The sequence below is a fragment of the Cupressus sempervirens genome, chromosome 5, assembly GCF_028749045.1.
Source record: "Cupressus sempervirens isolate cs-2001-9-10 chromosome 5, ASM2874904v1, whole genome shotgun sequence".
NCBI lineage: Eukaryota > Viridiplantae > Streptophyta > Pinopsida > Cupressales > Cupressaceae > Cupressus > Cupressus sempervirens.
Window position 1 is genome coordinate 1,033,693,407 of NC_143122.1, and position 13,883 is coordinate 1,033,707,289.

At 38.8% G+C, this 13,883-nt stretch overlaps 1 protein-coding gene across 6 annotated transcripts in view; it reads left to right on the forward strand.

Annotated features, from left to right (window-relative positions):
- Nucleotides 1–13,883, forward strand: part of MEE13 (myosin heavy chain-like protein) — a 263,268-nt gene that overhangs the window by 176,765 nt on the left and 72,620 nt on the right. For all 6 annotated transcript variants that reach the window (XM_089833370.1, XM_089833374.1, XM_089833369.1 and 3 more), the window contains 2 exons: nucleotides 7,985–8,077; nucleotides 8,203–8,313. In XM_089833370.1, coding sequence (XP_089689496.1) covers nucleotides 7,985–8,077; nucleotides 8,203–8,313 — 204 coding nt within the window. The remainder of the gene's footprint in view (nucleotides 1–7,984; nucleotides 8,078–8,202; nucleotides 8,314–13,883) is intronic.

Here is a 13,883-nt window from a genome sequence, read left to right on the forward strand (position 1 = left end):
ATCCCTTTTTGAGTGTTTAGAATTTAAGCAAATTCTAAATTCGAATTTGCATAAGTGAGCAATTTGTTTCTTTGTAATAAACAAACATAACAAACCTTTTCACAATTCAGTGATTTGACATTTCGTCAAACACTTGGCAAGCATTCTCCAATACTAGCTAGTTCTACCAAATATATCATTTAAATTGCTATGGGCTAAACTAATCGACAAACTACATATTCCCAAGTAGCAATCTTATTAATTTAGTTCCAACTCATTTGTAAAAGATCTACTGGCTGAATTTTTTACTAATTTAGTAATGAACAAAGAACAATGTCCTCATTCACTGTCTTTGCACAGTAATAAACTGCTGATTCATTTATTTATATCAATTGGAAGCATAGAATCTATTATTGAGCGTCCAATTAAATTCTGAACCAAATTATGGCCTCTAATGTCTGCTATGTGAGCCTCACATAGGATAGTGAAGTTTCAAAATCAAATTGCAAATCTCCAGGTGTTGAACACAGCCCCACTTCAGCACAACATGGGCATGCAACTTGCAAAGCAGGTCACAAAAGTCAACACAAGTTCTCCCAATACAATTCCAGCCTGTCTGAAGATAAATGCAGGCCCTAATTGGTGTTTGCTGAACTAGCAAAAGTGATTGCATGCATAAAAAATAACACCAGTTGCTGACACACGAGAAGATGGCAGCCTTCAAGAATGCACAACAAGCTCTAACCAACATACACAGGTCAGTAATATATAAACGCTACTCCCAGATTTTTTAGAATTAATCCCAAAATTCCTAGCTAACAAATGCTTCTCCTAGCCACAGATGAACACAGTAAGAAGATGTCACAATCTCTGATCCAATCCATTATACGATGTCCTAAGAAGATGTCAAGCTTGGCCCACTCGTGCCAAGTGCGTCCCCCCATCATGCAGTGGAGACAAATAGACAGACTAGGTGGGCAGAAGGCCACGGTCGGGTAGAAGCATCCCAGACAGGAGTTGGACGCAGGTTCAAAGCATGAGAATACTGATAGTGGCTGATAGGAGACATCATCTGACGATAGTGAGACTGACAGAGAGGAAGAGGATGAAGAGGATGATGAAGGGGTCGAAGTCATTATGGTGACACCATTTCTATTCCCACGGCCTACACTCTTGGCGACAACACATTTGGTCACTATGAGTACGCATAGTGCACACAATCTGGGATTTGGATAGCTCAAACAACCAGTAGTGACGACCCCTGTCATAGTAGCAACTCAATTGGTTGCAGCAACCTTGACCTTTCCGGAGGTCGTGGCTATAGTTCAGACAGAGTCTCACCCATCATTGCTTACAGCCTTGTTAGACGAGGTGATGGAGTTACAGGCCTAGGAGGCTCTTGAGAGTTCGGAGGCACTGTAGGTCAGACTGGAGGTAGTGGGATTTGATGCAGTGGTCATTATAGATAATTCATTATTGACTACTAGTTAGGGTATTTCAACACAAGACTTGATTGTGTACTTGAGTAGGAGATTACATTAGACTAGTAACACCGACATCTAGCACTCTCTCACCTATGACAGAAGTATCTCAGGCGATGGACACTCTAGCCCCATCAGAGGAGAGTCATCCTACTGTTGCAGTTGAACTACCACCCCACCTCTGATGGGAAGTACTACGGAGAGGATGTTAGAAGCAGTAGAGTTTGCAATGGCCACGTAGCACCCCACATCATTAGGCCCATCAATAGCTATAGGTGAGGATGTTGAGACGTACTTAGTAGATGTGGTGACTCGAGGTCACCAAGTAATGATTTTAGCACAGACATGTGCTTTGGAGGTAGTGGTGCGGGAGTTGGAGTAGGTTTTCTCATTCATGTGGGTTGGTTGTCCAACGACCTTCTTATTATGTTTTGAGGCACAGGGATGGCCAAACACAGAGATCCCAAAGATGCGGCAGGAGCCTACAGTAGAGAGCAGAGTTGAGAACCTGACGCGAGAGGTAGTACAAGTGTATTGGGAGGCATACTCTCTACGAAGAAGTTAGGTGGATTAGGTAGCAGCAGTGAGGGCTCGAGAGGAGACAACTACTAGATTAGTCGTAGTAGAAGCCAGTTTGGACGCGCAACAGTCAACTTGGAAGATTAAGTGGGCAACATTCATTGCTGAGAGGGAATCAGAGAAGAAAACATTCGTATCTAAGTTGGGGGATGCAAAGAGGGAGTCAAATGCAAAGGAGGTGGAGCTTTGAAACATAGTTGAGATGACGAAGAGAACATTAGAACTTCAGATACAAGCTAAGGTGGATTTGGATGCCCGGACGCAATAGGTGCACGAGTTGCGGGCACAGTTTAACAAGTTATGGGCACAACTGAACGAGTTACGGGCACAGAGGATGACTAGTACACCCGCTCCACCAGGGACGCACCCTTTTTCTTCTTAGTTTTTTCCTTGATGTACTTAGTAGTTTAGTTGTCTCTATTTTGTCATCCGGAGATGAGATGTTGTCGGTAAAACTATACTACAACCGACGGGATAAGTTAGTGTCCGAAAGGTTGTGTGACGGTTGATTCACCCCTTCGAGAGATATATGTACATCGTTTGAATGGAATTATGAAGCATCATTGTACTCGTGATTGTATACTATGCTTATGTGAATAAAGTACTATCTTGTTCTGTATTATATTCTAGTCTCTTAACTATCTGTTTACCTTGTATGGTAAACAATCAGCAATGGATGGAAACTTACAACTCAAAAACCCTCACAAGAGATAATCAAAAGATAAATCACATTAGGAAATTCTCCGTAGACATAGTTAACAGTAGGAGAATGGCAAATCGTATAGTTCAACACAATTTGCAAGAGTAATTCTTAGAATAACCCTTATACTTCAACAAGGGCGCACAATGCTGAAAACTCATAAAAAGCCACAAAGGCAACAAAAGAAACTAAATATTCATGCGTGCTTTTTTCAACAAATGGGCTTGTATTTATAACCTCCAGATGCCCTTTTTGTTGCCAAAATGTAACTTCACCCTGTTTGCCGTATGGATTAATCAAGCAACGCACATAGGAAATAGACACGAACATCGAACAGAAAACAACATAACTCTTATTATTATTTGCATATACCAACAGTACATCATGCTTTTCTCATATGATAATGATATCATCATTACAATGCTTCCCGAAGGGGTTATAAATACTTTTCAACGAACCTTCCCGAAGGTATCCGTCGGCCAGATACATCATGTCCGCTACAAACTATTTACTGTCGGCTACATAACAAGAACTTTCCCGAAGGGACCCGTCGGCTGATACACAATTTCCTTTCCGAAGGGACCCGTCGGCTAATACACAATTTCCTTCCCGAAGGGACTCGTCGGCCAATACACAATTTCTACCAACGACATCATCCCCCCTAAAAAAGAAAAGTCGTCTCCTGACGACTACAGAACAAAACTCAAACAACTAATACAACAATATTGATTTGCCATATTACTTTCACATCCCGTTGCATCTATAGCCTTTGCTAACACAATACTTGACTCCTCAAGCTGACCTTGATAGCCACTTGTGCTGCTTCCTCTGCTTCCAACTCCTCGGAACCTTGAGCCAAGTGTCGCTGCACTACCTCCAACTGGATGATCAGCTCCTCCCGAGCTCTCTACGCATCCACCAAGACAGCCTCACGGCGAACACCTACTCTCAGTGCCTCTGATACACAGACACTCCATGCCTGTAGCAGCTCCAAGTCTTCGCAATTGGTCAGACTCCCACGACTGATATCCGCAACGACTGGGGGTTCCGGCTGGGTCGAGGGGCAGCGCCTCGGGTGCGCTCCCTGTCGCAGTACAGAGTAGGGTCGAGGGGCAGCGTCCCTCGTCACCAAGACCAAATTAGCACTTCGTAACCCACACAGAAATGCACGGAACACACCATTTCTGTCATTATCTGCCGATTTTGTACTCTTTCTAGCAATTGCTAATGCTTCCCCTTCCCTATGGCATCATCTGATACTCATTTTGGGCATTCTTGATTTGTTGACGTTTTTTTTTTTTTTTTTAATTTTTTTGCAGAAAACCTCCTGTCACCCTTCTGTGCTACCAAATAGCAAGTAGAAGCTGTACGCCAAAACCCCACTCTTCAAAATCTATAATCTTGCAATCCAGATCCGTACACATGACATGCTTGAAAAGTCCGTATAATCACCTCACATTCCCAACTGCAATTTCTGTACGTTGCTTTCCTTTAAAAATCCGTACAGAAAAATGGCTCTAAAATCCGTATGCTTAATATATTTGCTTAAAAATCCGTATGAAACACAAGCTTATAACAAGCCGTACGGTATCTTCCTCCAAAAATCCGTATAGCAGCCTCTTGAGAACCTGTACAATTAATTTATCTGGAAAGCCGTACACCATCCTTTAGACATTGAAAACCGTACGGCAGTCCTTTTTTACTGTGAAATCCGTACGGTGTTTGTGGAAACCGTACAGCGCCCTTTACTGTGAAATCCGTATGGTGGTAATGAAATCTGTACTCTGGCAGTGAAATCCGTACGGTGGCAATGAAATCCGTACTCCAAACATGAAATCAGTATGTTGGCTCTAAAAACCATACTGCAAGCATGAAATCCGTACGTTGGCTTTAAAAACCGTACTGCAAACATGAAATCCGTACGTCCTCCTTCAGATATGAAAAACCGTACGTACTTCCTTTTCCCTTCAGACAAAAACCCCATACGGTGCTTCCCAGAAACCATACGGTGCTTTCCAGAAACCGTACGGTGCTTTACTTCACTTATCTTTTTTCTTTCTTTTTTTTTTTTTAAAAAATTTTTTTTTGAACTATGTACAATATTTACATATGTACAGTACTTACAGTCTTCTTCTCTTAGTTGTTCGTCCATGGAGGTGCGTTACTTCTTTCATGGCAGACATTCAACTTCAACCTATTCACTGTGTCGGCAACTTCCTTTCCGTCTAGCATCCATTGTTTTACTGCTCCATTATCACCCACTTCCCGAATTTGATATTGTCCGACCCACTTAACTCTGAACTTGCTTGGGTTGATCTTATTCCGTCCATCATCCCTCAACGCCAACTGTCCTGGTTGAAACCTGCTACGCCTGTTCTGTGTCATCTCCATATCGCCCAGTTTGTTCCCGAAGCTCTGTACCATGGACTCCGTCAGCTGCCCCTTCTGGCTGTGAATAACACGTTGACTTTGTACTGCTCCAACTTTTATTAAACCCTTCCTCTTTCTTGCCTGTGCAGACCGTATCGTGTGTTTTCCTTGCCGCCGGTACCTTTCTGCTATATCTATGGTTCGATGTAATACTTTCTTCCTGCGTAGTCATACAGTAGAAACTTTCCTTCTTTTGGGTTTGTACTGTATGTTCTGTCCTTCAGCTTCAGTCATATCCGCGTTTTCTTCTTCGACTTTTCTGTGTTGCTTGGAACATTCATTTCTTCCTTCGGCTTCTCCGTGTTCCTTCAGACATTCATTTCCTCCGTCGGCTTCTCTGTGTTTCTTCGGACAGTCATTTCCTCCTTCGGCTTCTCTGTGTTCCTTCAGACATTCATTTCCTTCTTCTTTCTTACCTTCGTCGATCCTTAGCATATTACAACTTGGAAAAAGCTCGTAATCCTCTATCTGCCAGTGGTAAAGACCATTTACTGAATCCAGATCGTCATCTCCTTCCAATCGTAAAACTCACTCCTGATCCGGTTCCATAATTTGCCCCTTTTCATCCGCCTGTCCCTCAGAATCTGACGAGAGGGCTTCGTCCCCGACCATCTGAGTGTGCAGATCAATGACATACTTCCGGCCTTTGTTTTCGAGTGATAAAGTATTTTTCTTCCAATCATGTTTTGCCTTGGCTTGTATCAACCACCCCCGGTCCAGAATGGCATCGTATCCTCTCTGCTTCAGTGGGATCACGACAAAGTCCAACAGGAACGGTTGTGTTCCAATCGTCACTGGTTGTGCTGTCAGGACTCCCAATGGCTTGATTCCATGTTGATCGGCCGTTAGCAGCTGGAATGTAGGCGGCCATAATGTCGGCTGTCCCAACTTTTTCCAAGTGTCTTCAGGCAACACATTGACACTAGACCTTCCGTCCACAATTGTTTCCGTCAATACAGTCTTGAGAATTCCCATTTCGACGACTGCTGGATGGCGTCCGGATGAGAGGGCTAACAACATCGGATCTTCTGCACTTGCGCCACTTTCCTTCTCCTTTTTGTCCACTGTACTTGCTCCACTTTCCTTCTTCCTTCCATGTTCTCCTGGTAATTGAGCAGCGGGAACAATGTTTGTGAGTGCCGATTGGAAATATTGCCAACAAGAATGGAAACCAGAATTATATGAATCTTAATCTGTCATTTAGTCACAGTTGATGCTTGTAAAAGAACCCCAATTATCTTGTTTGCGGACTGAGATGAAGCATGGTCGCATGTCTTGGCAAAGTCCAAGGTGATTCCTATGACCATTGTTGCAAATCTTGCGAAAAAATTGGGGCGACTTTTAAAAAACACAACAAATTTTTATAAACACAGGTGGTGTTTTTTTCATGTTGTGTATTTATGCCAAAAATTCACAGAACTTACTCACCAAGTTTTGAAGAGTATAAAGTCTGGGATGCAAAAAAGCTCATTCTTGTTTCATTTTGTTCAATCTCTGTTGGTTCTGCAGTGATAATACACCCTCACAACCTTTGATGAGGTCATTTGCAGTGATTTTGTGTCAAGAAGTGAAGATTTGTAGTTCAACAAGCTGTAAGTGCAATTGGAGCTTGTTCAAGGCTGTCCAAACAAACAAGAGGAAGCCTTTTACAATATAATTGCACAAAGTTGTGCACGAGGAAGGTGGAGGAAATATTAGGTGGTTCAATTGATTTTGATTATACAGTTCCTTGCAGTGATTGTACAATAGAGCAGCAGCCTCCATTGTTTACTGATGATGGCACCTATGAGTTGGTGAGGCAGGCTATAGAAGGTGTGTGGATATGGAAGCAGATTGGATGACATTGAGGAAGATGAGGAGGTTGAGGATAATGAGAAGAAAATTGCTAGTGTCAGAAGCATTTGCATCTAGGATGGCGGTCTAATCATAGCCTGTCATTGCAAGCCAAGAGACACAACCATAGCAGACTCCTAGGATTAGATCCTCTCCTGTAGTTTTAATTAATGCTGACAGAGGAAGATGTATAATGTTTTTATTTTGTATTTACTTTTAGTTTTGCAAAAAGAATTTACTATTTTAATTTTGCTTCAGACTATCAGGCTATTTACTTTTAGTTTTACAAAAACAATTTGCTATTTTAATTTTTCTTCTAACTATTGGACTACCACACGAGGATGCCATTTTATACCCAATTTGCACTAAATTAATCAAATATATCCAGAGTTGGGTTGTTTCATTCATGTACACATTTGTTTTCTCATTGGATGCAGTGCCTCATTGAAATTGGTTAAAAAATGCATTTCAAAATAGTTGTAAGAAAATTTCTAAGTTGCTGAGTTTTGTGCCGAGCTTTTAAAAAAAAATAAATCTGGCCTTGGAGAGTTTTTCAACTATGCCTTAGACTATGCGTGGAATAGATGCCTTCAGAAAACAAGTTTAACCCTTTGCGATGATCGAAAGTGTAAATGCCAGTAAGGTCTGCCAAGTGAATGACTTTTGTCTGTTTCTCTTTGATGTATTTTCAGAGGTATTGCTTCAGTGATAAAAGAATAGCATGGTTCTTAGGCTACTTTCCATTTTAACGTGATCTTTATTTGGGAAGCGTAATGCAAATACATTGTAAATTTATAATAAATTGTAGTATAACATCCTAAAACCTAATGTATCAATTCCAACATTTAATAAATCAACATGCTTTTAAGTTTTAACTTATGTTAATGCTAGTGGATTGTGTTATTGGTTGTAATAGAACCATTAGTCTATAAATGTTTGTGATTTTGGTTGCAACTAATCAGTTATTTTTCCCATGTCTCAGAAAAAGGTCTCTGATTCCAGGCATATTGGTTCTGAAGACCAGTGGAATACTGATGATGATAGGAAGGCGCTTGCTCAGGCTTTACAGGAAAAAGTGGGCAAATGGGTTATTTTATAGTTTAGAGGCTAGACATTGAAGTTGCAGGTTACACTGAGTAGGTAATGTCTGAACATTTCAAATGCTAATCTGTTATTATTGGATGGTTAAACCAATGACAGGTTGAAGCGCTATTGTTGCTTTCACAACAGGAGGAAAGACATTTGCTAGAGAAATACACAAATGCAGCTCTTGAGGAAAAAGTGAAGGAACTTCAGCAGATGTTGTTGCAAGTAATAAATTGTATCTTTGCTGTTAAGCTGCCTTATGGTTTTGCCATATTCTGTATTATTGTAGCTGGAACATCAGAAGGGTGAAAATAACTGTTCTTGTAAGAATTTACCAAATATATACTGAATTATCTGAAATGAATGCTGAAATTCTGAACTCGAAGTAAATAAACTAGGTGACCAACAACACTGATCAAGCTTGAAACTTCTCAATTCTCTATCCTACTGTGGACATAATTTTATAAAATTGGAATGTCAACTTGAGTATGAGTGCATAGTTACAAGATTTGTTGGCTTTTTGGATTTAAGTTTTTCAGAAATATATGAGATTATAAAAGACAAACCTCTGCAAAGCCAGGAGATAAACACTATCATTAAAAGTGAAGGTCATATGTAATTGGCATCTTTGGTTAAAGGTATCTGAGTTAAGTTTAATCTTGAATATTTTAGTTTGGTTTACCAAGTTTGTTCTCATTCTTGAATCTTGAACCTTTTGTCTTTTATTTTATTTTTCAGTATGTATTGCAAAGATCAGAATGAGATGGGGTTTAGCCATAGTCTATTGAAAAACAAAGACTATTAGATATATAATTAGAAACAGCAAAGTGATTGTTCGGAGAGCCAAGTTATCTGTACTATTATGGGTATGGGTAGCATGCATAGTAATTTTTTCCCCTTGGGTATGTGCATATGTTCAAACGTAATTTGGCTTCCATTTCAGCCCTTGAAGGCAAACGATATCGAATTACCTTCATGGATGGTAAAGTTCTGGCTTGACCCAAGAATTCAAACATCAAGAAAGCTCACACTATAAGAGTTCAACATGGATGCTTATACAGTCTTTGAACTTCTCAAGCCTTAATTCATTAATCTTCTAATACATGTGAGATTTGGCATAGAAGATTAGGGCATCTCCACTTTCGTGCTCTTTCTTTAGTAGAGAAAATCATAACAGGTTGAGCTATACTTAAACAAGAACTCAAAGGAACTTGCAAAGGGTGTGCCTTAGGAAAGAACACCAAAGGAATCTTTCATTGTAGTGAAAGTAGATCTAAAGATGTATTAGAACTTATTTGTTCATATTTATGTGGACCCATGAGGATAATCTCTTTAAGAGGATTTTTGTACTATGTTATTTTTGTATGTGACTATTGTATGAAAACATAGATATATTTTCTGAAATATAAAGAGTTCGATGAATTCCTTATGAGGTTTAAGGAATTCAGGCCTCTAGTAGAAAATATGTCGCGTAAAAGAATCAAAACCCTAAGATCAGATAAAGGAGTGGAATACATCTCTGATAACTTCAAACCTTTTGTAATAATGTTGGGATTAAGAGGCACTTTACTGTTCCTTACAGCCCTCAACAAAATGGGGGTGACAACAAGGAAAAATAGGATAATTGTAGAAGTAGCCAATATTATGATAATAGGTGAGTTTCTATTATTAGTTGATGGTTAATCTATTTGTAGTCTATTGTAAATATTAGAATGTTTCTAATATTAGTTAGTCTGTAGTTATTTGTTAGCTTTCTTTGGCTTTGTTTTGGATAGAATAGAATGTTTCTATTCTTTACGACCGTTTCCTAGGGAGACATCGTTCAATTCTTTTGTATATATTGACCTCTCGGTCTCTGTTAATAACAAGCAAGTATTTTACCACTTACTTCGTAATATGGTATCAGAGCCAATTCTTTGAATTTTTTCGAAAAATATTATAATTTCTTGTTTGAAGTTATTAGAGCAATATTTTTCGAAATTATTTTCTATGAACTTATGACCATTTTTCTACAACTGCCGTCTATTTTTTTGCACATTTTTGCCAATTTTTGTGGTTTTTTTTGCAGCAGGGCTGTTTTTGTTCAAAGCCCTAATTTTCTATAGCAGATCAATTATTTTTAAAAGATTTTTGGTGGGTTTCTTGAGATGTGAATTTGGTTGTCGTCTGCTTTTTCCAGGTGCCTCGATTTTCAAGCCAGTGGAACGAAAAATTGACAATATATTCTTTTTGGGTTTTTGAAGCTCTCTTTTGTGTATCCCTTCAATTTTCTGTGTCTTTCATTGTTTTGCCTTAAAGTACATGCCTTTACAAATTTTGACCTTTTCCATTGAAAAACGTGCTATAGCATCATTGACTAATATTTTGCTTGAGAGCAATTCAAAATTCAATGGTCAGAATTATGACACTTGGAAGCAGCAGATAATAGCAATTTTCTAGTATTGGAATACTAATTTGATTGTTCTGGGTGTTACGTAGTGTTACACTACCCTTGGTACTAATCAGGGTACATGAGATCTGAGTAATCGGGAGGTGGTAATGGTTCTCAAATTATTTATAGCTGATGATCAGCTCTCTTAGATTCCATCCAACAAAACAGTTGTCGAGATATGGGCACGTCTCAAAAATCTTCATGGGACTTCTGATAAAAGAAAAGCTTTCTTCTTGAAGAACAATATTTTCTTTTGTCATGGATGGATGAACATTGCTCCAGGCTCACTTGAATAGGATTAAAGAAATCCGTGATTAGTTGCTTGCCATTGGTTGCAAGATGGAGGAAAAGGACACTGTGGTCATTACTCTCATAGGTTTACCCAAGTCCTATGAGCATTTTATCTAGACTCTCAACATCACTTCTTCTAGTGTTGCTTTGAAATTCATCAATCTCTGTTCACTCCTGCTTCAGTAGGATCGGTGGAAACAACGGTTCGGTAGCAGTTCCAACTCTACATCCTCAGAGCAAGCCTTTGTTGCTAAGTCCTTTCCAAAGGATAAAGGCAAGTCTCAACAGTTTGTTCAGGAGCCAATTACTGACGACACTCCTTCATGTGACTGTATTTATGATAGTAATTACACTGTATGTTCTTTTTCTTAGAACTATCCGGAGGTTGACCTAAGCCTATCTGCTATGAAGGATGGCATTTCGCTTTGTTTTTCGGCTGAGAGTGTGCTACAAAAGCTTGCTTTGTAGAAGATGAAGAAGAACTAGTACCAAACTATTGTTTTGAATGGTCCTGCTACAAAAGCTTGGTATAGAGGTCTAGAAACTTCTAATAAACATTCGTGGAAGTAATGGTGAGAGTTTCAACATAAGACCTTGGAAGGTTCTTCAAGGTAATAACCACCATGTCTTCTTCCTCCATCTTTTGACAAATCACCTCCAATTGATCACGAACGTCCTTAATCTTCGTTACATGCTCCTGTAAGGACACTATCATCTATCATGATGGAGAAAAGATGATTCTTTAAAAAGAATGCAAGGCTTTTATTGGAGCTTTCATGCAATGCTTTCAAGTGCTTCCATATGTCAGCAACTGATTTTCCAAAGGGAACCTACGGAAGTTGATCATCTGTAATAAAAAGCTTAATGAGCATAATAGCTTTACGATTGTACTCGTCAAACTTTTCTTGATCTTTATCTATGATGATTGGATGTTGAATGGTGCCCAAGACAATCTTATCAAGGCAACGATATTCAAAAACTGTCATGATTTGATGCTTCCAAGTGTTGTAGTTTCTGCCATCGAAATGTTGACTGTCTTCCAACGTGATGTAAGTCAATGAAGCCCTCTTCACGTTTTTTGAGACAAAAAAAGGTACTATAAAGATGTTGATTGCACAAAATTCTATGCACAAATTTCAATGCACTGGGATAGGAATAAATTTTAATAACAATCTACTAATGCAAATATCAATGCATGGATTTCAAGACAAAATTGTCGGAAGGGCCAAAAAAATCTCACAAAGCTCTAGAAAGACTATGAAATCAAAATAAAATTCTTACATGGAAATTGAGGCACAGAAATTGAGGTGCCTCGAAAATTTTGGCAACCCAAATGAGATCTCAAAAAAACCACCAAGAAATTGCAATCGATTTTTTTCCAGCTTGAACTGAAGGGACAAAACCCTAGTTGCAAATTTTCTAGTTACCTAGGCAGCCATGAAAGCACAAAAAATTGCAAAAAACCCAGATCACGGTTTGCATAAACTTGTCTAGTAAAAAAAAAAGGGAAATGTCTACAAAACATGACGAAAGTAGAGAGAATGGAGCCGCAGAAAGATCAAAATCGTGACTAAACATAACTAAAAATTGCGTCCAAACAAACACAGGCTAGAAATGTAGGACAACAGAACCAGTTGCGGCCAAAAATAACCCCAAAAAACATGGTAAGAAGCAACTAATACCCGACCAAACATGGACTAGAATTGTGCCAAAAATTGCACTGAACAAAGTTGCGCCTAAGAAAAAATGGGAATATCAGGAAAAAAAACAAATTTTGAAGACAAAAGATGAAGGTGAAACGAAACCCGCGATTCTTCCTTTCCACGATTTTTCTAAAAATCAAAACCGTTATCACAAGACAATTTCAAAAATCAGAAGATTTATCGAAAAAACTCTGTTCTTTATGAATTTTTATTTCAATCTTTTTTCAAAAAAATGCGGACTCGAATACTATATTACACAAGTAATTTGTAAATTATCTGATGTATTAACAATGACTCTAATAAGTTTACAATATTTATAAATCAAGCAAGTTTCTAAAACGGAACTGCAGATAATTTTTGAGACAATCTTATCACCTAATATTACAATAAAGTACATTATTGAGCATTAAATAAACAATAAAACATTATTTTAATAGTCTTTACTTGCTGTTCTTTGTTTAAGTCTGCGTTGCTTTGGATTTGTGTGCTACAAATGCTTTTTGAAATACTTCTATTGATGCAAAATTGATTGGCAAAGTAGTAGTGATAACATGCTATCTTATATTCAACCTTCTCATAGATATGAGTGACTGAAACGAGTTTTACAATGAGTTCAGATATTGTCAAACACTTCCTATGTGTCCTAAGAAAAACAAACATCCAACTACAGCGAAGGGCATTTTGACAAACAAATGACATGCAATATTAACTATATGGAATTTTTACAAATAATCACAATTCAACATCAATTACTGATGAGTAATGGAAGTGTTACAGCTTAGATGCTTTAGCTATAAAGAAATTTCAGTCAAATAGTGGAACCTGGTATTTATGATGCAAGTCCAAATTCTCAACCCAACCTTCAGATTCAATGAATGCACTTCTAACTGCCACCATTAGCAACATTTTCTTCCTCATAGGTGGCTGCTAAAGGTATTGGTACTGGTGGCTCCAACCGTCGAACGTTCAAACAGGCAACACATGCATCAGCAGATGCCTTTAACGACGTCTATTCCAGTCAAAATGGAGACCCTAACTTACAGTTAAGAGCCACCTGCTTTAGGTGAAGACAAGCTGCGTGAAATGTGGGTAACAATCTACATGAGCAGTCTAAAGATGCCCAGATTGCAGGCTCAATGGGCAATGCTTAGACGCATGCTGTGATGTTAAATATTCTAACTGTGGGCACAGTGATTGCCAAACTTACAATGCCCAAACATATGTAATACTCAAGTCCAAACTGGATAAAGATTGGTGTCCAGAATTAATATTCACATTGAACTCACTTGCCACCATATGCTTCCTAGATACAGACGAAACAGTAGGGAGTCTAAATAATTCAGTCTTGAAAACTTCTCAGAAAACTAGAA